The 23,613-nt window shown below is 40.0% G+C and overlaps 1 protein-coding gene and 1 long non-coding RNA gene across 12 annotated transcripts in view; both read left to right on the forward strand.

The window, feature by feature from the left end:
• Positions 1-7,469: 7,469 nt before the first annotated feature.
• The window catches only part of atxn3 (ataxin 3), a 77,087-nt gene continuing 60,943 nt past the window's right edge, over positions 7,470-23,613 (forward strand). For 4 of the 10 annotated variants that reach the window (XM_042091392.1, XM_042091382.1, XM_042091383.1 and 1 more), the window contains exons 1-5: positions 7,472-7,765; positions 8,370-8,534; positions 8,623-8,667; positions 8,764-8,849; positions 22,941-23,007. In XM_042091392.1, coding sequence (XP_041947326.1) covers positions 7,742-7,765; positions 8,370-8,534; positions 8,623-8,667; positions 8,764-8,849; positions 22,941-23,007 — 387 coding nt within the window. In that variant the 5' untranslated portion in view covers positions 7,472-7,741. Of the gene's footprint in view, positions 7,766-8,369; positions 8,535-8,622; positions 8,668-8,763; positions 8,850-22,940; positions 23,008-23,613 lie in introns of all 10 variants that reach the window. The other 6 variants (XM_042091389.1, XM_042091390.1, XM_042091385.1 and 3 more) reach the window with 4 other exon arrangements.
• Positions 19,845-22,045, forward strand: LOC121708644. 2 transcript variants are annotated; one of them, XR_006031720.1, is made up of 4 exons: positions 19,845-20,295; positions 21,060-21,203; positions 21,549-21,687; positions 21,992-22,045. It is a non-coding gene; the product is annotated as an uncharacterized LOC121708644 (long non-coding RNA). The 2 variants fall into 2 exon arrangements; XR_006031719.1 differs by having other exon boundaries at positions 19,854-21,203.

The following is a 23,613-nucleotide window of genomic DNA, read 5'->3' on the forward strand; positions in this document are numbered from 1 at the left end:
ATCTCCGAAGACATTTTGTGCAACAGTTTTGACTCGAGTTTTAGCCAGGTTTTAGCACTGTAAAGTTGAATATGGAGCATAGCACAGGCAGAATCGGATGAGGACGCACTGGAGGAAGCGCCACAGTACTGTTAGCCAATCAGAGGTGAATTCATTAGCATGTCATTAATATTCATGACTAGAGGCGAAATCCAGTCGTTCCTCCCCGCCCACCTTCCCCACCAAACTAGAACAGCATGAAACAGACGCAGGACAGCATTTTTTTCACCAAAACCGGCTCACAGGGCATTCATCAATACTACAGACCACTGCAAAATTAATGAAAAAACGATGAGATGAGACCTTTAATTAATATTACTACACTAGGTCTGTTTATTCGCTTGGAAAATCACCACGTTTCATGTTGTTTGACCGTAGACATTTTAATCAACTACTCGTGTAACTGTATTTAAGTCGGGAAAACGTGGATGTTTTTGATTACTTCTACGTCTGGCTACGTCTGAGCCCGCTAGCATAGCAACATGCTAACACATTCGCGCCGTGAACCAGAACGTTTGAGTGCACGTACCGACATGGGAGAGGTATGACTCAACTTGTGAAAGTTAAGGTAAGAACATATATTACTACTGACATTGGGTGGCGTGTTCCTTTAAGCAGCCTGTTTTTTTTAGTTTTCTCAGCCTAACAACTTTTGCGTTGACAGTGTAATTCCATTGTGCCAATACAGGTCAATAGGTCATTCGCTTTATCGCCTGCTAGTGCCACCCAGACGACAATTCCCCATTTTTTATTTCAGAATGTCGTTCCTCTCTCTCTGCTGAACAGGGGCCGTATTCACAAAGAATTTTTAGGCTAAAAGTAGCTCCTAACTGGTGAATTTAGGAGCAGCTCCTAAAAATAATGGGTGTGTCACTCCTAACTTATTTTTTCACTAAAATGTTTTCACACATTTCACTATATGTTTTTTATAAGAGCACTCAGTAGTGTAGTGACAGAGGCTATAGTGGAGGAGGTTGGTGACTCCTATTACACCTTGAAAGTTGATGGAACTTGATGGAACTCAGTTGCATTTGGTTGTGGTTCATGCCATGTCTGCAGAGACCGCACTTTTGGAGTTTTTTGATGTGTGCAATTCCCTCTACAAATTCTGTAGGAAGCCAACGGTTGCTATGCATTATAAAGGTGTTCATCTTAAACATCTTCTGGACCAGAGATGGACAGGGCATCTTGCCACTGTCTCAGTCATTCTTAAGCAGTGTTGTGTGTAACGCGTTACAAAGTAACGTAGTTCCTTTTTCATATCGGTGCAACGTTACTTTTCCCAGGCAGGGACAGATTTGACAGCGACGCTGCTTTCTCCACACGGCAGCCTACGTGACAGAGGCTGGTAGCATGAAGTGTAATCATAGCTCCACGGTATGTGACAGAGGTGGCAATGAAGAGCAATCATAGCAAGCGAGACGCAGCCAACGCTAACTTCTGAGGGATGATGGAGGTATTCACATTACTTCCAACTTGTTGAAACTAAGGGGAGGAATGTGAGTGTTAGTTGGAGCCTACACTGTGCCCTGATTTTGTCCACTGCCGTTAACTCTACTGCCAGCCTATTGATACGATTTGCACTAGCTTTGCACCAAATTTTGGAGGAGCGCCTGTTTAATGAAAGGCTATAAAATAAGCCCTGATATATTGTGTGTTCACCTATATGCCGAAGATGTATTGAGGCTATGTTATTTGATATTGTTTCATAGGGCTTTAGTGGTGATGTTTAGTGGTGATGTTTTCTTGTCAAGTGCTCTGTTTGTGGCATTTTATTTATAATAAAGACCACAAAATAAATACCTGTTATGTCCTCCATAGTAGAACTTTATGTAGGCCTACACATTTAGGAACAGATATTGGGTTCTGCCCAAAGTCGAGCAACATAAAAGTAACGTAAAAAGTTACTTTCCATAGAGGGTAACTAAGTAAAGTAAAGGGTTACTTTTTTGAGAAGTAACAAGTAACGAGCAAACACTACTTTTTAAAAGTAACTTCCCCAACACTGTTCTTAAGTCATTTAATGACATAAAATCGATTCGGATCGATGCTGACACTGTGCTGAACTATGGCGCAGAGACGAGAATGGAAGCTACAGGCCTACTGCGCGAGGTATCAGAGCCAAGTTTCATGTTCCTTGGCAACTTTACCCACAGGATCCTTTCTCTGTTGGACCCACCGAATAAGCTTCTCCAGAGAGAGGACACTGACTTGTTGACGGGTTTAAGTGCAACAGCATGTGTTAAAAAAGTGCAACAGCATGTGTTAAAAAACTCTGTTGTGATGAGGAGTTTAAGCAGGTGCTGGATACTGCCACGGCCACCAGCGAGTCACTGACTTCCGGGTCCAAACGGAGATGCATAGAGTACACGGATGGATGGTTACATCGTTATGGGGTCTACAGGAGGACACAGATGTGATGATGACTTCGAAATTGAAATTCGGAGATTGTACAACACAATTGATTCGGTGGTTGTGGAACTGGAGCGTAGATTCAGCAAGCGCAACTCACAACTTTACTCCACTTAAACGCACCTTGCGCACGGAAGGTGATCAAACTTCCCTGATGTGAAAGCTGTGAAGCATATTCTCAACCTGTCACAATCAAATATCGTTGACGGCGCTGAGTTTGAAGTTGCTAAAGAGTTTTTAATGTCACAAAAGCAAGCAATGGAGGGAGACTGGACTATACAGCACATCATCTCAACGTACCACAACCATCTGATTGCCATGCCCAGTGTGCTGACTGCTTTCAAACATGCATTAACATTTGGCGCATGCACGGCAATGTGTGAGAATTCATACTCCACTCTGAGAAATGTTTTTTTGAAACACAGACGCTCAATGCTACACGAGAGAAAGGCCCGGTTGGTGCAGCTTGTATTCGAGAAAGACTTGACACGCAAATGCACAAGTGAATGGAAGGACAATACTTAGAAGGTTCAGCAGCAACACTCGTTGCCTGCAACTCTTCTGACCAGTGCCGCTGCTGGCCATTTTAGTGTCCTAGGGAATTGCTTTGTGGTGCCACCAAGCCCACCCACGACGCGAAAAAAAAAACACGTTTGTAGTTGATTGTGATGAATACACAGACTGTGTCTGTGTTGCTGTGTTTGTTTTAGTCATTCATTTTAAATGTTGTTTTTAATCAATTAATTTTAAATAAATGCTGTTTGGTGCATTGTCACTTTAAGAGAGTCTTTCTTATAATGCCCTTTTGCTCTTGCTTGTTTGTATCGCACAATAGCAAAAATATGCACAATATTACATTATTAGCAACATTCATTGCTTTTAAAATTTAATAGCATTTATTTGCTTCACATTTATGTCTGAAATTAAATGTGAATTATGAGCCTGGTAGCTATCTGAATGGAATGTGTTTCAATCAGCTCGGCATGTCATTTGTTTCAATGTAAACGTGTCTAAAAAAATAGATAGGCTACACAATGACAAGCCAGCTGGAATCTGCCACTCTATTTACAATGACAAACCTTTCTCCTGTGTGCGCAAGGTGCGTTTAAGTGGAGTAAAGTTACAGACATCCCAAATCTCCCGGAAGTTCCGGGAGTCTCCCGCATATTAACAGCGGCTCCCTGACGCCCGCAAATTAGATAAAATCTCCCGGAATCTAGAGCGAGCGATCAAGAGCGTGCACGCGAGACCAAGACTTCAAATCGCGAGTGCATCTGAGTGACAGGGGGGAGAGAGAGGGGTGGTGCGTGTGTGCCTGAGCACATCCAATACAGCGAGCATCCTGATTGGCCTGTTTTGCTAAATCAACCAATCAGTTTTCAGTGTAGGCGGGCTTTTTATCTCTTTTCTCCCGAACTTAATCAGTTCAGTGTATCTAGGAACAGGAGCGTCATGGAGTCAGTGCCCCCCCAAAAAGGAAAATGTAAGACCCATTTCAAAGTGTACCCTGGTCTCATAAGAGTAAAAATAATGATAGGCCTAGTCTTGCACGCTGCACTGTTTGTAACAGTGACTTTAGCATTGCCCATGGCAGGTAAAATGATTGCAAAAGACATGTTGAGGTGAGTTTAACTAGTGCCAATTCATGTGCATATTATTCTATATTCAGGCCTATACATGGCTAATTGCCATGAAAAAAAACCAAACTACCTATTTTATTTTCACAATTTCTATCTTCATTATTTGGTGTACTGACTAGACATTGAACAAAAATATTAATCTGTATTTCAGTATCTAAATAGGCTAAAGTTTTTTGGGGTTAGGGTTAGGGGGGGGGGGGGGGTACATAATACCTCCCTGAATTTGCAGGTTGGGATGTCTGAAGTTAGGTCTGCTACGTGAGAGCGGACTCAAAAGTAGCATCCTTGCATGTAGCCTACAGTACCATGGCGTTGTTACATTTTGACATTGTAAAGTTCTCAAACTATTTAGAGGTGGATAAACTATTTCTGACATGTCAGAGGTGTGTAGGCTAAACTGTATTTATTTGCGTTTAGCCTCTACGACAGCCCTTGTGTGTCATCTGAGTGATCCTCCGTCCTCGCTGGAGTAGAGAGAAACTTTATGCTAGGCCTAACAAAATACTTTACAAAATAGGGGGATGCCGCTGAGCGGCGGACTTTGACCTACACGCAGTAGCCGGCGTCACGAGACTCTAATGTATATAATGAGCACTGCATTAATCAGCGTCTCCGTGGTACAAATAGAAAAGGCAGCGCTGTGCTATATAGCACTTTAAGAATTGCATCGCCGGTTCGAATCCGGCCTGATGCACCGGCTGCCGTTACGGCCGTTTCCGCGATCTAATGTTGTTTTACGCGACGCCGCCCGCTGGTCAGCGCGTTCCCGATCGCACGCGACATCTTATGAAGCCTGTTTGCGTCCTGTTTGTTGTGCTTTTTTACTGAGGGCAATCATATTGATCATTGATATCAATTGCAACACCCAGAGGAATAGGCTACTTTCTACTTATTATTATCGACAGTGTGTGTGTAGGGCTACCACATAGCCTCTAATTATCATGATATGGAAATTAACAACAACAAAAAAACAAAATAATAGGCCTAATTAAGAAAAACATAAAATATTTCTCAAATGGCAATGCCCCCCCACCAATGACCCAATGCCCCTCCAGTAGATCTGGGGCCGTATTCACAAAGAATTTTAAGGCTAAAAGTAGCTCTGGCGAATTTAGGAGCAACTCTTAAAAATAATGGGCATGTCACTTCTAACTTTAGGACTCCTAATTTGTTTCACTAAAAGTAATTCACGAAGCATTTTAGACCTAAAAGTAGCACCTAAGTCTGGGACAGCTTAAAAGAAGTCGAGAGGACTCCTAACTCACTAAGACCTATTCACAAACCGTTTTTAGTGGCATTTCACGTCGCGCTGCTTGTGTAGCGCACATAGGCTATTCTCAGACCTGTCACCTGTCACTCATCATCGTAGGGGAGGTGTTTGGAATCATTCCCTCGTTACAATTATATATAACGGTCACTTCAGTCATGCTCGTGCATGAGTAACGACGTCATCCATAGCAACGAAGACTCACTCTTAGTTTAAGAGTTTGCATTTTTCCTTACTAAGAGTAGCGGACCCTGACCCCCATATTGAAGGTACGCTTGCACCTTCTCTGTGCAAGCATCCTCTAACCTGGCCTTTTTAGGAGGCTTTCCTCTCAAGACGAATGAGAGGATGCTTAATTGCTTTTTACCTGACATTTTTGAAAGACAGATGCAATGATTAATGCATTCATGGCCAGGATATATCTAGGCCTATACAATATGACAAGATTTTAAAAGTGACCTATAACACTGACTATTCAATACACTTTCATTTTAATTCAGCTCACGCCTGAATTTAGGCACGGTGCCTGAGCACTTTAAGCCTGATAATGTCATCGTGTGATAACGACTGTGCGTGCGTGCGTGTGTGCGTGTGCATGTGCATGTGTGCACGTGCGCGTGCATGTACTTTATGTGTGCAAATCACAAATGAGTGGGTATGGCTTAGGTTGATATGGGCTCTTGAGACTAACATACCATAAATATTTTGTCATCTTGGGTGCAACGGTTCCGGTAGGGCTAGTTATTTAGGGGAGTGGCCACCAGGTTTCATGTTCCCGGGTGTTTCAGTAACCCGGGAATCACTGACCAAAATTGATACCGGTAAAAATATATATATATATTTTATATTTTAAATGACTTGTTGTCCTGATTCTTCCTGTGGATCTTAGTGGGCACTGAGGAAGCAATAATTTCATCGCTAGTTTTTCATGATTACTATTTCAATGGTTTCATATCAAAATTCACTACTTAATTATGTGTTGTAAAATGTGTGCCGGGAGTGCGTGATTAAAGACCGAAATGAGTGACTGTCACACTCAGTGCGTGACACTTGAGAGTAGGGTTGCCACCTGTGTCTGACAAAAATCCTGGACATTTTGACCATCCAATCGACCTTTTTGTTTGTAAGCAACGGCGCCTTTCGCAATCTAACCCAAGATAAAAACCGTCATTCTAAGCGACAATTGTATTGCTAAAATGAGTAAGAATGACAATTTCTAGTTATTTGTTTAGTTAATTGCTTTAGCTTTATTTAATAGCAGACCTTTATTATTTTGTTATATTTTCAACAGTTTTTAGTTGTGGACACCTGGGGGCAGTATTGAGAAAAAAAGGGGAATACATAATTAGGTTCTGCTTTTTTGCTTATGTGGAATAAACTTTCCTTTCTCTGTCTCTCCTTGTCCCACACACTCTCCATCTCCACCTTACCATTTCTAATGAACCTCCACGGTGCGTGCCCCCACCACCACCACCTATGTTATGCTACGTCATTTTTGTAGAGCCAATAAGGCTGTGCATACGTTTATGGACGTAGGCACGCTTCAATTAAACTGAAATACACACTTATTTTTATTTTCCTGGACAGACCATGAAAATCCTGGACAATCAGGAAAATCCTGGACAGGTGGTAACCCTACTTGAGAGCCCTGTCTTAGATAGGCCTACATATAGGGCCTATTCATTGTGAAAGTGATCAGTTCTCATGCATATTCTATTATGAGAGCAGCAGTCAAGCAGTCAAGTTTATTTAGCACATTTCATACAGGGAGGTCACGGACACCCCTCCGTTTGACTTAGAAGATATGTTTTATAGCCAAATAATGAAATAAACGGCCACATGCGCTATTGGCCTATAACATTTTGTCAATCATCATAGATAACACATTGGAGACATGCTGTTGACTATTTACTAAAATAATTTTCAACATTCATGCCATTCGTAGCCTTTAATCACAATAAATAACACCGTGGAGACATACGGTCGAATTTTGGATTGTTTATTTTTCAACACACCAGTCACAACAATAGCGAAATCGCAAGCAGACTGTTATTTTGATAAGCTTTTTACTACTTTCGGCCGCCATTGCCAAAAGCCGGAAGTAAACCGGAAACCTTATTTAGGCTTATTTAGGCTGCCGTCTCCCTGCTCTGAACCAGAACTCTGACGGAACTCTAAATAGAACACCATAGAACACCGGAAACCTAACAAACCTCACATCACAGAATGTCTAATAAGTAGACGGGCTCTGCTCACATGCTACTCTGTAGGCTGTGTTATCGTGTAACTCACCAATGAGAAACGTAGTCGACGGCCCAATAAGAGAAGGGCTTTTACCTAGTGCGCTCCTGTAGTTTCGAAGCTTCGCACAAGTTACCTCAACATGGACACGATTTTTCACGAAAAAGTAAGCTCCGGTTTGTCATACCAGTTGCAGTTGTAACCGGTTCAACATGTTGATTATTCTTAATGTATTACTAGGTTAGACAGACAGTTGGCTGCTAAGTTAGCTGCTGTAGGGACATAGCCGATAGGCTAGCAAGGATAGCTTGCTTAATATGCATTCAAACCCTAGAGTACATGTTCTGTCAGTTAACAGCTAACATTAAGGTCAATCTATTCAACCAAAACCAGTTTTAACATTTTTGGTAGCCTGTGATTTATATCAGACTCCAACAATTTCCACATACAACGTTAACTTAACCGTCAGATCACGAGTTGCACCTTGTTCGTTAAGTGTTTTCCTGATATGCACTGCACTGGGAATTGGAGTTAGTGATTACACTTAAAGACTGTGGTGTTGTTAGATTATACATAATAGGGGTGGAAGTATTCTAAATCATGATATTATTGTTGTCATCTAAGTCTCGTAATACTAGGCGACTATAACTCAAACCATTACAGTTCTGGTCATTGCATGGCAGATCTGATAATTTATTTTGATCATTTGTTGCATTGTATTTTGTCCAAATCCATGAGTTAAGTTCAGAGTTGTTTTTTTGGTAAAACAGCAGGAGGGCTCGTTATGTGCCCAACACTGCCTGAACAACCTACTACAAGGAGAGTATTTCACGCCAATAGAACTGTCATCAATTGCTCATCAATTGGATGAGGAGGAGCGGATGAGAATGGCAGAGGGTGGTGTAACTAGCGAAGAGTACAGAACCTTCTTGCAGGTAGTTTCCAGCTCTATTAATCTTTTAAGCTAATAGTTATTGTTACTGTTGATTGCTATTTGTTTATATTCTTTTCTGTCTTTCTTAGCAACCCTCTGGCAATATGGATGATAGTGGGTTTTTTTCGATTCAAGTGAGTTATGAATTCCCAATTTTACTCTCACACAACTCCCATTTACTCCCTATTTTTTCAAGTTTTCATTTTTGTTATGTGAATGTTACTCTGAAGGTCATCAGTAATGCTCTTGGAGTGTGGGGCTTGGAGCTGATCCTCTTCAACAGCCGGGAATACCAGCAATTAATGATCGACCCAATGTAAGAACGGTTGCATATTTGTGATATTGGCTATACAGTACATGGTCTTTCTGATGTTGTTTCAAAAACCTGAATGGAAATGGACATTATTGTAAGCCCTACAGCTTTCTGTGTGTGTACCCTGGCACCAGCTGACTTGAAAGCTGAAAGAATTCAGTCCTGATCTAGCTAGGTCAAGTTTTGGCTCCTCTTATTTTCGTTGAGGTACATCTGCTATTTTTGACAACCTAATAATCACTACTCTTCCAAGAATACCATCTCTCCTAGCACTTGAGACAACCTCACACACCTGATATGCACTTACCATGCTTGTCCCTCTCTTCCCTTCACTACCTCCTTCCTCTCCACTTCCCTCTCTTCCTTCCTCTACCTCCTCTTCTACCATTTCTCCTCCTAACATACTTTGAGTCTAGTACTTACAACCAGTGGCGGACCGTGCGTTCAGTGGTTAGGCCTTCAATGATGACTATTTTTTGACAAAAATAATAATAGGGGGGTGTTACGGCGGAGATTTTTTTTTTTACATTTCAGCGTTAAAATGTGCAATTTCCCAGCATTTCATGGTGGGGGGAATAGTTTTCTCTCTCTTACGCGAGTCTGTAGCACTAGAATCTTCGTTACACAAACAATTAATGCTCCGATTGCTTATTGGTTAACAGATCACCCTCAGCAGAAAAGTAGGCTGCTAGGCTATTTATTTACCACCCATATTCACAAGTACATTATAAACTGCTGCCTGCTGCTGCCAGTAAAGACGTGCTATTTAGTCCGTCATATTGAAAGTGAACACCAAGTGTACTCAAGTAAGTATGGGTTTGTGCAGATTACTTTGAAATATTTAGGCTATCGGTTGCCTAATTTATGTTCATGACCCGCACGCACATATAGCACTGCCACCGGTCTACAATGATGTGTCTAAACCATTTAGTAGTTTAATCTGACATCAGCGAACTTGCTTCAGACTGTGGCTCTCCTATTTAGTTGTAGCTCTAACGTTAACGTTACAGTGCAACTGTTCTAGGTACCACGCTGCTCTGATTACTCACGTAAAACTCAGGGATGGATTACTGCACGGGCCTACCAGGCCCAGGGGCCCAAGAGGTTAGGGGGCCCTGAAGCCCAAGCCTTTGCTTGGAATCATTGCCTCAATATCAACAAATCAGGATGTAGACTATGAATCTGATTGAATTTAGTATTGGCCATCCCCAAAATGCACCAGAATACAGGAAATCACATCAAACAAATTAAAAATTTTCTGGGGGAGGACCCAACCCCCCCCCCCCCTCCCACATATATGACAATAAATGGGGGGCTCTTAATACATCTGGGGCCAGGGGCCAGAAAGTTCATAATCCGCCCATGGTGAAACTACAGTAGGCTATCCTACAGTGTTTGCCAAGCGTAGGCTATTTCGTGGTAGGCCTACACTATAAGAAAATGTCTCAACAGAAAATTATAAAAAAAAAATGTCACAGCACACCACCATGCTATTAAACATAAAAGTCACCAGATGTATTGCCGTATATCTATGTGTATTGCCCTAATGCTGCTACTGCTTGTTGGCTATTTTAGAATGTCTAATAGCCTGGTCTGATTTCACCAATAATTTCCACAAAACTCAGAGAGATAAAAAGTCAGACTAAACTAGCAGGGCACGGAACCAAAGACAAATGACAATTTTTTACATAGATGCCGATCCAGACATCTTCACCAAAGCCACCAACTCCTCAAGCTAGCATACAGTAGAGTAACCAAGCAGACACTGCAGTCTGCAAGCAGCACAAAAACCGTTTTTATATAGAAAAGGGCCAGATAACAAGCATCTATAGTACTATACTGTACTACAAGTCTATGTTATCAAATAAACATGAAACAAAACTTACCAATTCCTGCATAGGTTACCAGCTACGTGCAGAGCTAGCTGACGTTATGTGCATCTTGCTAACATGTAGTCCAGCTGACACTGTAACGTTACATTAGCCTATATTATTTTGCTTAATGAAGGCGTATCAAAATATATTTTTAAAACAAAAACGGTCAATTTACTGTTCATAACTATAACCATGTCAAGTCATGTTGCTCACAAAGTTCATCACATAAAACAGACAGCGTCAAAATTCGTGATGAACGTTTCCGGTGTTCCAGTTTAGATGGTGAGCAGTTTAACTGGTGATATAGAGCATCACAGTCCCGCCCTTCCTCCGAGAGAGCTTAGTTTCCGGAAGTAAATTTCCCATTCATTTCTCCCATTGACGTTTTGAAAAAATCCGTATCTAAAGAGTTTTAGAGCATGTCTTAGGCTAATCAACTACGGAGTAACTCATAAGCATACAACATATCATTTCGAGTGAAAAAACGAAGAGAAAGTCCAAAAAAAGTAAAAGGTACAAGACTGTGTACATATTTTCATTTCCGAGCGAAAGAACTACTCATCCCATAAACCACCGCGCCTCACTGAATAATATATAAACAATGCATGAACCAGCGCGAAATCATTTCCAACCGGCGACAGCACGCGAACCCTTTCCTCCAAACAGTGATTTTTATATAGTGAATGTGCAGTTAATAGCAGTTATTTCAGGAGTAATCGTGCAAATAATAGTGTTTTGGTATTGAATGATATATTTACCATCGTGTATTTTATATCGTGTGTGTGTGTGTGTGTGTGTGTGTGTAAAAGCGGTTAACATTAACGTTAGCAACATTGTGCACTGCACAATCAGTGCTTCATATCTGACTGCCATCCTGATGCATGGACTGGTGCATGGTCTGCTCTTGGACCACCATATTCAGTTTGCTGTGAATTATTACACATAATGTTCATTAAATGTACGAAGAAGTATTTATAGGTTAATGAATGATGATATGACTCGTATAGTATGAAGGCTACAGTAGCCTAGCTAATGTTAACTAGCATTACCAACCTCCCTGCAAAACTCACCACACAACTTTGTAGGTCTTGTCCCTCATGCTGGCCCTTACAAAACCCACAAGCTAACCCTCGGACACACAACAGTCAATAATGTGACCTGATTTAAAGTGGTTTTCACCCCTTTGGACACTCTTGATTTCGTCCTTGAAACAGTGAAATATTTACGGGGGCATGGACGGTTTGCTAACCATTTTACTGCAGTGTCTAGCTGCTAGCCGGTGGTAGCATCCAGCTTGCATGTGCTATCAGCTAGCTAGCTAGTTCAAAAGTTTAAGTACTTAATGAGCATATACAGGGCTTTTTATGCCTCGACTAAGTTGATGTTTCCTATAAACAACAATTCATGTTCATAGAAACAACAAGGTCACTAAAACATTATATTTCATACCTGTTGTAGCATGTAGGCTAATGCTAGCAGCATTATAATGACATTCTAATGTCTGAAAGGCTAATGATTAGCCTATCGGCTACCTGAAAGTGAAGTGTTTAAACTAGCATTTACAGTGTTCTATTTGATGGTGTATTGGCCCTGAAGTTCCACAATCCTTGTTGATACAAGTACCAATGTTAGTCTAGAAAGTTTTTATTCACATTAAGATTTTCGCCATAGGCAGTAAAAGACTCCGCCATCTTTGTCAATAATTTTCGCTGATAAAGTTTTAAACTATGATCATAACGGCCTTTCCACCAATCAGAGGCATCACTGTAGGATTGTGGGATTGTTCAGGATTGTGGGTAATGAAGTACTTATCCAAGACATTGCGATTAAAAGACATTTATTTCAAAACAAGGTTAGTGCCCCTTGAATTTTCGTCCTCTATATGACCATATACAATCGCTTAGTACAGCCTTAGCTGGTTTTGAGTCTACCATGTGCAGTTAAGTTTTTATGGCTTATACCCGAATTGTCAATGGAGAAATTGCATTGAATTCTTACTTCCGGAAACTCTTGTGGGCGGGACTGTGATGCTCTATTTGCATAAAATCAGTGAATATTCAACAAGACCCTGCCTACTTCTTAATCTGCTCTGCCTCCGATAGTGCAGGTTTAGGCTACATTTTCACGAAGTGTTTGCAAGTGAGACAGTATAACGGATATCGCTGAAAACATCACCAGTGTATGTCTAATACATGTCCGTTTAAGCATCATCCACAAATATGACCCATACTGAATGAATGGAAAAAAAATAAAACTAGCGATCTAGCTGGGATTCGAACCACGCATGGACAAGAAAGAGGATCGGATTAGTTTCTATATCGTCTATACCAATACACTACGAGCCGTTGAAATCGATGCAGGATTTGTATGTATATATTGCACTTTTAGTCAAAGTTAACACAGGTTAACATATGTGAGAAATATACGCCCATGTTAACTGGTGCTATCACAATTTAACATGGGCATATGCAAGCCTCAAAACAACAAAGTAGGTTCATCTTTGCCTCACATACCAAAACCTAACTGATGTACAACAAACTGACATGTCCCCACTAAGGCCACATTTACACATAGCCGGGTATTTAGAGAAACAAATATTTCCCCCCCTCCGTTTTCAATAATAACATCGTGCACACAACATTGTTTTCAAAAAACTTGTCATTTACATCAACCCGCATAAATACGCTGTCGAGCGCCATAATAACTATGCCAAACCTATGGGTGGCAGTGTAGGGAAAGGAATAAAGCCATGCTGGCCAATCAAAATCCTCAGAATCGACACCAACGACTAACACGAGCAGTAAAAATGCTGACCTCCGTGCGATCCTTCGCCTCTGCTCCTCCATGTAGAGCAGTTGTTGCGGTAACACTTTATTTTAATGTGTCGCTGTTACAGTGTACCTACCTAATTAGGTACAGTGGTACAACCTGTGTAACAACATGTACTATCAGGTACTATCATTGTACTTGCATTATGTATTTGTGGGTACCTACATATAGTTGTTACATTGTAATACTGAGTGCTTTCACAAAACTTTGCCAATTTGCCTAAATTTTCATCAGAAGCAAAGAGCTGACCTGAGACCTGCTGGATAGGGTAAATCTGGTCATGATAGATTTGATATACAAACCATTCTTAGCTCCAGTCAAGGCCTCATTGTCTTCAGTGTACATGTAACAGCTGTGCTGCTACAACCTTGTTACTCTTTGATTGTTGCAAATGCAAACAGGCCAGAAGCGTTTGCACAAAAGTAAAAATTAGTAGCACCTTAACAGCATCCATGATAATCCTGATCAGTAGCCAAAGAAACTGTAAACATCAGGCGCTCACATGACGTTAAGGATTTTCTGGCGCATAATGTGACGTTTAAGAAGCTAAAACGCCGTTTATCCCTGTTGACACGGCAGCACATAACCGGCGTTATCAGAAATCTCCACTTTGGCATGGAGGTTTTAGAAATAATCGTTTTCTGTGATAAAAACGGTGTTTTGGTGTAAACGAGAGGACAAACCGCAGAGGAATATCTGCGTTTTCCCTTTGTGTAAACGGGGTCTAACACTTTACAATTCCGTTTTGGGGGTTAATACTATAAAACAGTCATGTGCAAAAGTTATCAGAACTTATTGTTATCTTAGTCTCGGTGAAGTTATGCAGTGAGCTGTGATTTGAAGTGATCGTATGATTTTTTTTTTCTGAGTTAGACTTATTATTTAATTTGTTGGTCCTAATTTGACAACAGAAAATGGTCATCATGGTAGCATATTTATGGATTACAAAACTTTGATGTAGCTACCGAGATAGTTTGATGACAGATGACGCTGTTTCAGATTCCCACATAGCCTCAATTAGAAAATAGTTTAACCTACTGCTCGTTCAGCAGCCTGTTGCGAAACATTCACGTAGCCTACATGTGTTTGCTATAATAAATATCTTGATCGATTGACAAATAAGCTGTCACAAGACAACATAGGCGTACCCATTCATTTAATGGGAAAATCATGCTATCATAGAGATGCAAAATAACCAGTGGTGCAACTGGTTAGCAGTAGTGAGCAGTTCGAGGCCCACACGTGATCGTTATTTTTGCGCATTATAATCACGATGTATGATCTGACCACAAAAAAAAAACGTATGAAGTGGGGTCATGCATGCAGTTTGTTGTAACTGTTTTGGTATTTGAGGCAAAATTAATCTGCATTATTCAAGGCTTGCATTCGGTGTCATGTCACCAGTTAACATGGACAGGATATCAGTAGCTAGGTAGCTAGCTAGTAGACTAGCACTATAGATTAATGATGGTTGATGATGGCATTGAAGTGACTGCTCGTCTTTCTGTGGTGTAGTGGTAGTGCTGATGCAATGCACATTTTGCCTCCGTGAGACTCATGTTTGAAACCCAACAAAACCTTCGTTGTTTTACATTGACACTTTGCAGTTTGCAGAGCATTTTGTGTGGATAATGCTTAAGCGGACATGCATTACATGAACCGGTGATTTCCGCGTGTTTTCGGCAAGATCTTTCTTTGTATTCTGTCTCACTGTGGGCTTGTGAAAATGTGAATCTCCCGGCACTTGAGGGGCGGAGGCAGAGCAAAGCTGTTAACAAGTAGGCAGAGTGTTGTTGAATATTCACGGTTTTTTTGCAAATATCACAAGTTAAACTGCTCACCATCTAAACTGGAACACCGGGTATTCTTTTGGAACATTGCAGGCCCAGCTGCAGTCAGACCTGCCTACCTCGCCATAACAGGTCGATTTGATTGGCTAATCAGTCAGATGTAGCCATCAATCAAGCCGAATCCAAACATATGATTTCTAATGGTTGCATAGGTACTGAAAACGCAGTTCCTTGTCAAGGCCTGATGCGGGACTTAACAAGAGAAGATGTGCGATTGGATAAAAATGTATCGCACCCCCTCACTATTTGTTCACACAATCTGCCAATCAAATCACATCGGACAGCGGTGGGATATCAGTAGTCAAGAACGATCGGGGAAGGAGAAGCAGAAGCAAATAATAAATGCTAAAGTACAATGTTATTAAAGACACTATTATTTTTCATTCGTTTGAAAATAGTTAGGCCTTCAGAGAAGGCTTTGAAGGCCCTGACGGTCCGCCACTGCTTACAACATATGTATTCCTGTCCTCTAGTACAGGGGTGGCAAAACTGCAGCTCTTTGCCTCCTCTTGTGCGGCTCGTGGCTGCTCAACTGATGTTCTCACTTCTCCTTGGAATTATGTGTAACAGCACTGCCAATAGTTAGGCTACCAATGATCAAATTAAAATAATTTTACCGTCATGTGATGGATAGGAATCTAGGCCCAAAAGAAACATAAGCAGACGCATTTGTTTCTTTAGCCAGGTTTAATGCTACTGCTGCAATCAGGGAAATGTAGCCTGAAGCTAAGAGCAAATAAAGGAACACTGTACATTCAAGAGGATTTGTCTGTTTGTAGCATAACCCTTCATATATCAACGTACCTGTAACCAAAATAATACCGTAAAAAAGCATGTTCTACACATTAGTTTGGTACTTGGCAGGGCTCCAGCTGAACATTTTAGGGGTGCAACCAGAACATTTAGGGGCACACACCGTAAATCAACATGCTAACCAAAATATTCACATTTCTACTAATTTCCACTGATCCATACTTTCAGGCTTGGAATTTCATAATTTTAGGGGCAAGGCCACTTGGCCTTCACTTGGGCATATTTGGTGCGGGGCACAAAGGCCACACGTCAGGGCACCAACGCCAGTTATCCATACAGCAGGCTACATAAAAATGATATAAGTTCTATTTAGCCTATTCACAGCAGCAGACTTGCGTCATGGTATGAAACAAACATGAAACATGACATATTCATGGTAGGGTGATGGGCGCAGAATGTATTGTGATTAAATTAAAGTTACTCTCCTCACGAACCGTTTACCACAACAACTACTGGCTAACATCTTTTAAAAGCTGAGAAAAGCTCTTTTTCGTGTGATGTGATACATGTGATGTGACTAGGCTACTTCGCGAGTAGTTCGTTAGCACACATCTTCACTGAAGGATGGCTACATGATGGTAAGGCGCCTGATGTTGCGCTCACTCGTTGGTGAGAATCTATTGCAGCACTTTGCTGATGTGGGTTTGCAGGTTGCTGACGTTCGTGTCTGGGAATGGGACTGCTTGCAATGTTTCCAGAAACTGACATAGTGGTATGTCATCTTCTGCACACATTTCAACAGTCTTCCACAAACTCACGTCAACATTGTCTTGGCTGGAGGGATTTGCCCGCAGTGGATTTAGCTTTGTTCTTAAGTTGACCTTTTGATTTTTATGGTCGCTATAGGGAGGGAAAGTGAAAACCAGCGCCCCAAGTGGTTGCGTTCCTATCGAAGAGCAGCTCCAATGTTAAGTCCCATAGACCTATTTTTAAAAAAAATATTGTGAAGCCAAATCAGCGATGTTATCCACCAAAAATATTTTTCAGTGTCTATACAGTAATAATCTTCTAACTGAAAATGTCAGACCCTATTTTGCCTTATTTTAAAACATCGAAATTGCTCCTTTTGTTTCATAAACGAACTACAAAAGAAGTCATGTGACTTTCCCCTTCGACGTTACTCACGGTAGCATGGTTTGTTTATTAGCCTGGTTAGCATTGACACTTAACACTTACTGCCAGCACTTCATGTATGTAGAAGCACAACACCAGTTATCCAGACATAAAGGTTATCACCACGCGGTTTACATCACGTTCCGTTATTACAAAAATATGTTAAGCCAGTTAAGCAAATTGCCGTATTGATCAGTTAGAGCAGGGTGTCAAACTCAAATTCACAGGGGGCCAAAATTAAGAACTGGGAGTATGTCGCGGGCCAAGCGCAACATTTATTGAATAACCGATGTTTTTAATTAATTAAAACTATATACACACAAGAAAAAAAATAGAATGCAGGCATTTCTGAATATAGCCTAATAGAAAAAATATATTGAATATCTGAATAGAAAAAAATATATTGGCCTATTTTTTGCAGGTGAACTATAAAAATAAATAACATTTAACAACTAGAAATGCAATTCCAAGGAATTACCAGTGCATGAAAATGCTAAAGTTGTGATGTAAAATATCATGTATAGTTAAAACAGATAATACAGAGATGGTTACTACGGTGATGCTAGGATAGACGTGGTTGTATAGCTTAATAAAAGTTGATAGTTTAAAAGTAGACTGTTTAAAAGCTGAATGTAGATAGTTTAAAAGTTGTTGATAGACAGTAGATAGTTTAAAAGTTGTTGATGGACAGCTAGTTTAATAGATAGTTTAATGATAGTTTAAAAGTAGATGGGTTACATTGTTTAACAGTGGATTATTGTAGTGAGGACTTTTATTTTGAAACAGTTTTGGGCAGAGGAAACAGTTGAATAGGTTGTGTAGTCTTAATTGACCCAGATTGCATGCTTAAAGCCTGAGGCTGCAGGTGGCCTGAACACCTGCCATAGGATTCTAATTGCTTAACGGCCGTATTATGATGTCACAATCAGCAATGTTAAGTCTATGGGGATTTTTAAAAAGTTTTTCTTTAATAGTTTAAAAAGTATAAAAGTTGAAAAGTCATACCAACCCGATCTGTTTGAAGACCTACGTTACAAAGTTTGAATGAAGTTTCTAAGTTAAACTGTTCAAGAGAAATTGCGTACGGAAAAAGTGGTAAGCGGAATAATAATAATAAGAAGAAGTTGCCTAGGAAGAACAGTACAGTGCATTTTCATGCACTGTAATAAGAAGAAGTTGCCTAGGAAGAACAGTACAGTGCATTTTCATGCACTGTAACTATTAACAGTTAACAAACTCTCCCTCTGAGAATGGCCGTGCTGTTTGCGCGATATCCTGTGCAACAGTAAAACTCGCTTTTGTAGCATCATCACTTGTAACTTGGCTTGCGTAGTCTGCCTTGAAAGCAGACTTGCTTTCAATTCTCCTACCTTCTGTAGCTTAAGCTTCGCATCCAGATCTTTATTTGTCTTCATGTTTAGTTTCGTAGTGCCGTTTTATGTTGTACTCTTTAGTGACAGCTACGGTGAATCCACATACCAAGCAAACGGGTTTGTCCTTGAATAATATGAACGTATAATCGTTTTCCCACCTATCTTGAAAGCTCCGATTATCAATCTTTCGCTTCGCCATTTTCGTTGATAGTTTGTCATGCGCTGAATAGAATAGCGTGCTGGGCCAGCTCTAACGCGGATGCGCTGAAGAGAATAGGCCTACTGTCGGGCCAGCTCAGATATGGATGCGTTGTATAAACTATGCGGCGGGCCACTTCTAATACAGATTGAATAATGACCTCGCGGGCCACAAATAAGCAGCCCGCGGGCCAGGCCTGAGTTTGACATCCCGGAGTTAGAGATTAAGCGCCCAAACCTGTGACGTCACATGCAACTGTAGTTCATTATCACCATGTTACGACAAAAACTCAAAACAATTCAACTGATCCTAAAAATAAGGTATGGCCACTTCAAGCAATAGAGGTGACCCCAGTGCCTAACATATGGAAGGCATTAAATTAAGATCCCAATGTGCACCGAGATATATTTTTTCTAAAAAAAAATCCCATCCACTCCGCTAAACTCTAGGAACGCAACCACTAGATGGCGATGAGATTACTTTCCCTCCCTATACATATTTGCGAGTCAGGTCAATTATGTGTTGCAAACTTCCAAACGAATTGTTTTCAGACTAGTAGTCATTGGGGTATTGTTTAGCCCCGTTATCTAGCAATCAAGCAGTTTAGTGTTTTGCCACCGTGTCAACAGAATATCTGCAAATTCCGTTTTCATGTGTAGATTCCGTGATTCTGTCCACGTTTTCTGCATCGCGGAAATCATAGGGCCCTACATGCAGCATTATTTCTCCAAATAATTAGAATACATATAAGGAAGAAATTATGTGGGTTTGCATTCAATGCAACACCACAGATAGTAGCTATATTAATCTTTAGGTTAGGTCTTACACTCCCATACAGAAAAATCAAGGGAAAAAATATATTCACATATATGCAGCTACATCCAGCTTATATTTAAATAGATGGCTACAATATATTTAATACATATATAGGTACAAGAATGTATATATGCAAGTATATGTGGGACCCAGCAATGTAACATATATGTGGATATCGTACATGAACATATATGGTTAATATATTCAATTCACTTATTTGCACACAGGCAGTGATGGGTGGGGTTTACAAAAAACCTTCAACTTCAAAATACGTCACTACCAACGTACTCTAAGGTCGTTGGAATAACGGTTAAAATGTTTGCAGCTTTTTCACTACATAAGCATAACTAACAGCTACTACTAGTCCAAATGTAAAACGTTTGCTCTGGTTAAGTGGATTGGCGGGAGTATGAGGGCAAAACCAGTATTTTGCCGACTGACTGCATCAGTAGACCTAACGTTAATGAGAGACTTTTTCAACGGCTCTGGATGGGACAACATCTTGCTAGAAACAAACGTTATGTGGTGGAGGGGAGGAAGGCTCTTGGCCGGTTTTCGAGGCCATGGTGGTCAAAATTGCTGGTAAGTAGATCTTCATTGTATGCTGAATTGCTTTCATATAACATTTGCAGAAGTTAATGTCCGAATTAACAATGGTATTATTGGTGGAAGCTAACCTTTGCTACTTTCTGTAACATTAACGTTAGCATAAATTAGCCAGCGCTAGCTTTATTATTTTACACCTGAAAGGGGATTGAAAAATAAATTCACTGAGAAACGTTTGGACAATTAATGAAAACGACTTGTAATGACAGTGAAATACCAATTTAACCTGTCTCCCGGCCATATTTGGTAGTATATTTGCCTCTGGCATGTAGATTGATAGCTAGGCATAAATAGAAGCTAACTTATGATTTGTCATGCAAGACAGAAAATGTAACGGTTAACATTACTAGCCTAAGGTGTAGACATTCTATGCACTGTGGTTTAGCTAGCTAGCTGCTATTGTTGCATCATGGACAACACTTAGAACTAACATTAGCTTTTAAAAATATCTTTTTTAGATAGGATGTAATGTGGTATGTGCTGGAGAGTATTAGAGAGGACGTGTAGAAATTGAAGACACAAGTACTGTGCTTAATTTCATGGAAATGTCATTGGAAGTAATGTGTTTTGTTTTTGTGCACTATCAAACTACTTTGTCATGCTTTGTGCACTGACATTCTTGCAAAACCATTCATACCCATGCTAAATTATGGAAATGTAAAAGTTGAATTGTATTGAAAAGGACCATGTATGGTCATGTAGTATATTTGAGCACTGAAACCCCTTTTTTTACATTTTAGAGAGGGAGGCAACACTCGAAAGCTACATCAAGGACACCGGAGGAAGGACCATAAGACCTGAGACCAAGACGACCCAAGCCCAACCCGTAGTATGCTTCACTGACAAATGTTGATGTTGATGCTTCATCATCACATAGACCAAAGGTAATCAAAAATTAATGTTTACTTATGAATATAACTTTTTTGTTAAAGGTCTATTTTCGAATGCAGAACATAACCCTTTGTTTCTGAGAATTTATACATTTGTTTGAGTAGTTTTGATCTTTTGAATTTTGAAGCTTCAAGCTACTGGGGACACAAAGTGAACTGAAATACCTTTCCAACCATATCTTTCTATGATGGTTGGTACAGCTTCCCTACAGTCTCAGATAGCAGTCTCAGATGGGAGACACTTCATGAGTGGGAATATCCCAGGACATTACATATTACGCGAGTATATCCTTTACCAACGCCACTCTCATTCATGCTGTATATTCTGTTCACTTGCAGGTTTCAGAGAAGGCTGGTAGAGCTCTCTATGAGTGTGAGCTGTGGGAGATAACCCAGAACTGACAACCACCTAAAGAAGAGGTGGCGATAATGGCTCTCCAAGAGGAGGTTGTGAGTCTGAAGGCTTTTATTCAACAAGGTTTTTGTTTTCATACAGATGTGAACTTCTACATTAAAATGTACATGTTTAACTTTAATGAAATAGCAGCTTCTTGGTTGTACAAGTTTAGTAAAAATTTGAGGATGAAACTAACTTTTCCTTTCAGTGTGTATCTGTGTGCTTCTCTCTTCTGTGTATATGATATATTAGTTGTGCTGTCTCATTTAAAAGTGTTAGGCTGTCTGTGTGGACTGCTTCACATTTTCGCCTCACCATCATAGATCTTTTCTGTGTTAGTAAACTGTAACTATTTGAGGTCCTAATTGATAATGCTATTTTTTAGGAGGCACTTAGAGGGAATGCCTGGACCCTGAGAGGACTAAGACGATAATTGGGGAGTTTATATTATTTGTATGTCTTTCTCTCCAACTCACTTTGTATTTATCTCCAATTATCGTGATAACACAACAGTGTTTCTGCACTTTAGCATCTGTATTTGTGTCACTAATATTTTGCATGTTCTATTTGTATGTTCTGTCTTATTCAGAGGCCACCCTGAAGCAGTTCCCAGGCCAGACACTCACTCCAGATTGCTGGGCCAGGCAATAAATGACAAAGTGACAGAACTGAGGTTCCATAACAAAAACAAAGATTTTCAATAAAATAGAATAAAAGATAACAGAAGTATTATGTGTTTCTTCCTCTTTATACTGATACTATGGTTGATTTTAAGTAAACACAATAGTGAAATATTTATTGATCAATGCGGAAAATATCAGACCATAATAGAATATGAACTATATTAGAGAAATATATGTCTGAAATATATAGATCATGTGATCAGAATAGTCATCAAGGGTCATGTGATCATGCTTCTTAGTGTCATATATTTAAATATATTTAATTATATGCATAAAATATAAGAAAGTGGCCAATATTGAATACTTACTTATATTTTCAAATATATTGATACATACATGGAAATATATGTATTTAACATAGATGTAAATATATTTATTTAACATAGATGTGCTTATACTGGAATATGTTTAAGCTGCATATATGTGAATATATTATTTTTCTGTATGGGCTTGGTGTGACTGTGTCTGTGGTGTCAATAGGTTTTGAGTTTGTGTTTTTACTTTACATATTTGAGATTGAGTTCAATTAAAGAAGACATTGCTATAATGATTCATAAATGAATATTACAATTCTCTATATATGAATATTCAATTTGGCATGATAATTTGATATATTTGTGTGTAATTATTTTATCTTTTTTTTTTTTTTAGAAATGAGAAGGCTTTCATATGCAACTACAAAGAACATTGGTTTACAGTGAGAAAACTTGGACAGCAGGTACTACCACATGTTCCATGTTCTAAATGTATTTTTATGCATCCATCTTTAAATTGCAGGAATTTCTGTCTGTGGGTTTGTGTGTGTGTGCCGCATATGTGTAGAACTGTTCGCCTGATTGATTTCAAACTTGCCTGGTATCTCGCTACGGGCACGAGTGAGTGCAGTGGCAAGTTTGACGTTGTTTGGATAAGAAATACAAAATATATCTATAAAATAGGCACACGTTGGCTTTCGCCGCTCCACTGTAGCCACTCCCCCATCTGTGTGTTTGTGTGTTAACTGCATATTAGGTTAGATTAGATTAGATTCAACTTTATTGTCATTTAGCAGAGTGCAGGTACAGAGCCAGTGAAATGCAGTTGACAACCAGAAGTGCAAAAGAAGCATTAAAGGTGCTATAAGCAATGCTGGGTAACGTCACTTCTCTTGACTTTCAAACAAAACAGAGAGCTAGCTCGCTACTTCCTCCCACTCCCTCTCGTGTTGTTCCTGTGCAATTGAAACTCTCCTAAACGCGCATCTCGTCTGTGATGTGCTGGAACAGTTTGTTATGTTTTTATGGGCTAGGTTTGCCCAGGTTGTTTTTGTTGCCGTTTTTGGAGC

This window comes from Alosa sapidissima, chromosome 5 (assembly GCF_018492685.1).
Source record: "Alosa sapidissima isolate fAloSap1 chromosome 5, fAloSap1.pri, whole genome shotgun sequence".
Taxonomy (NCBI): Eukaryota; Metazoa; Chordata; class Actinopteri; order Clupeiformes; family Clupeidae; genus Alosa; species Alosa sapidissima.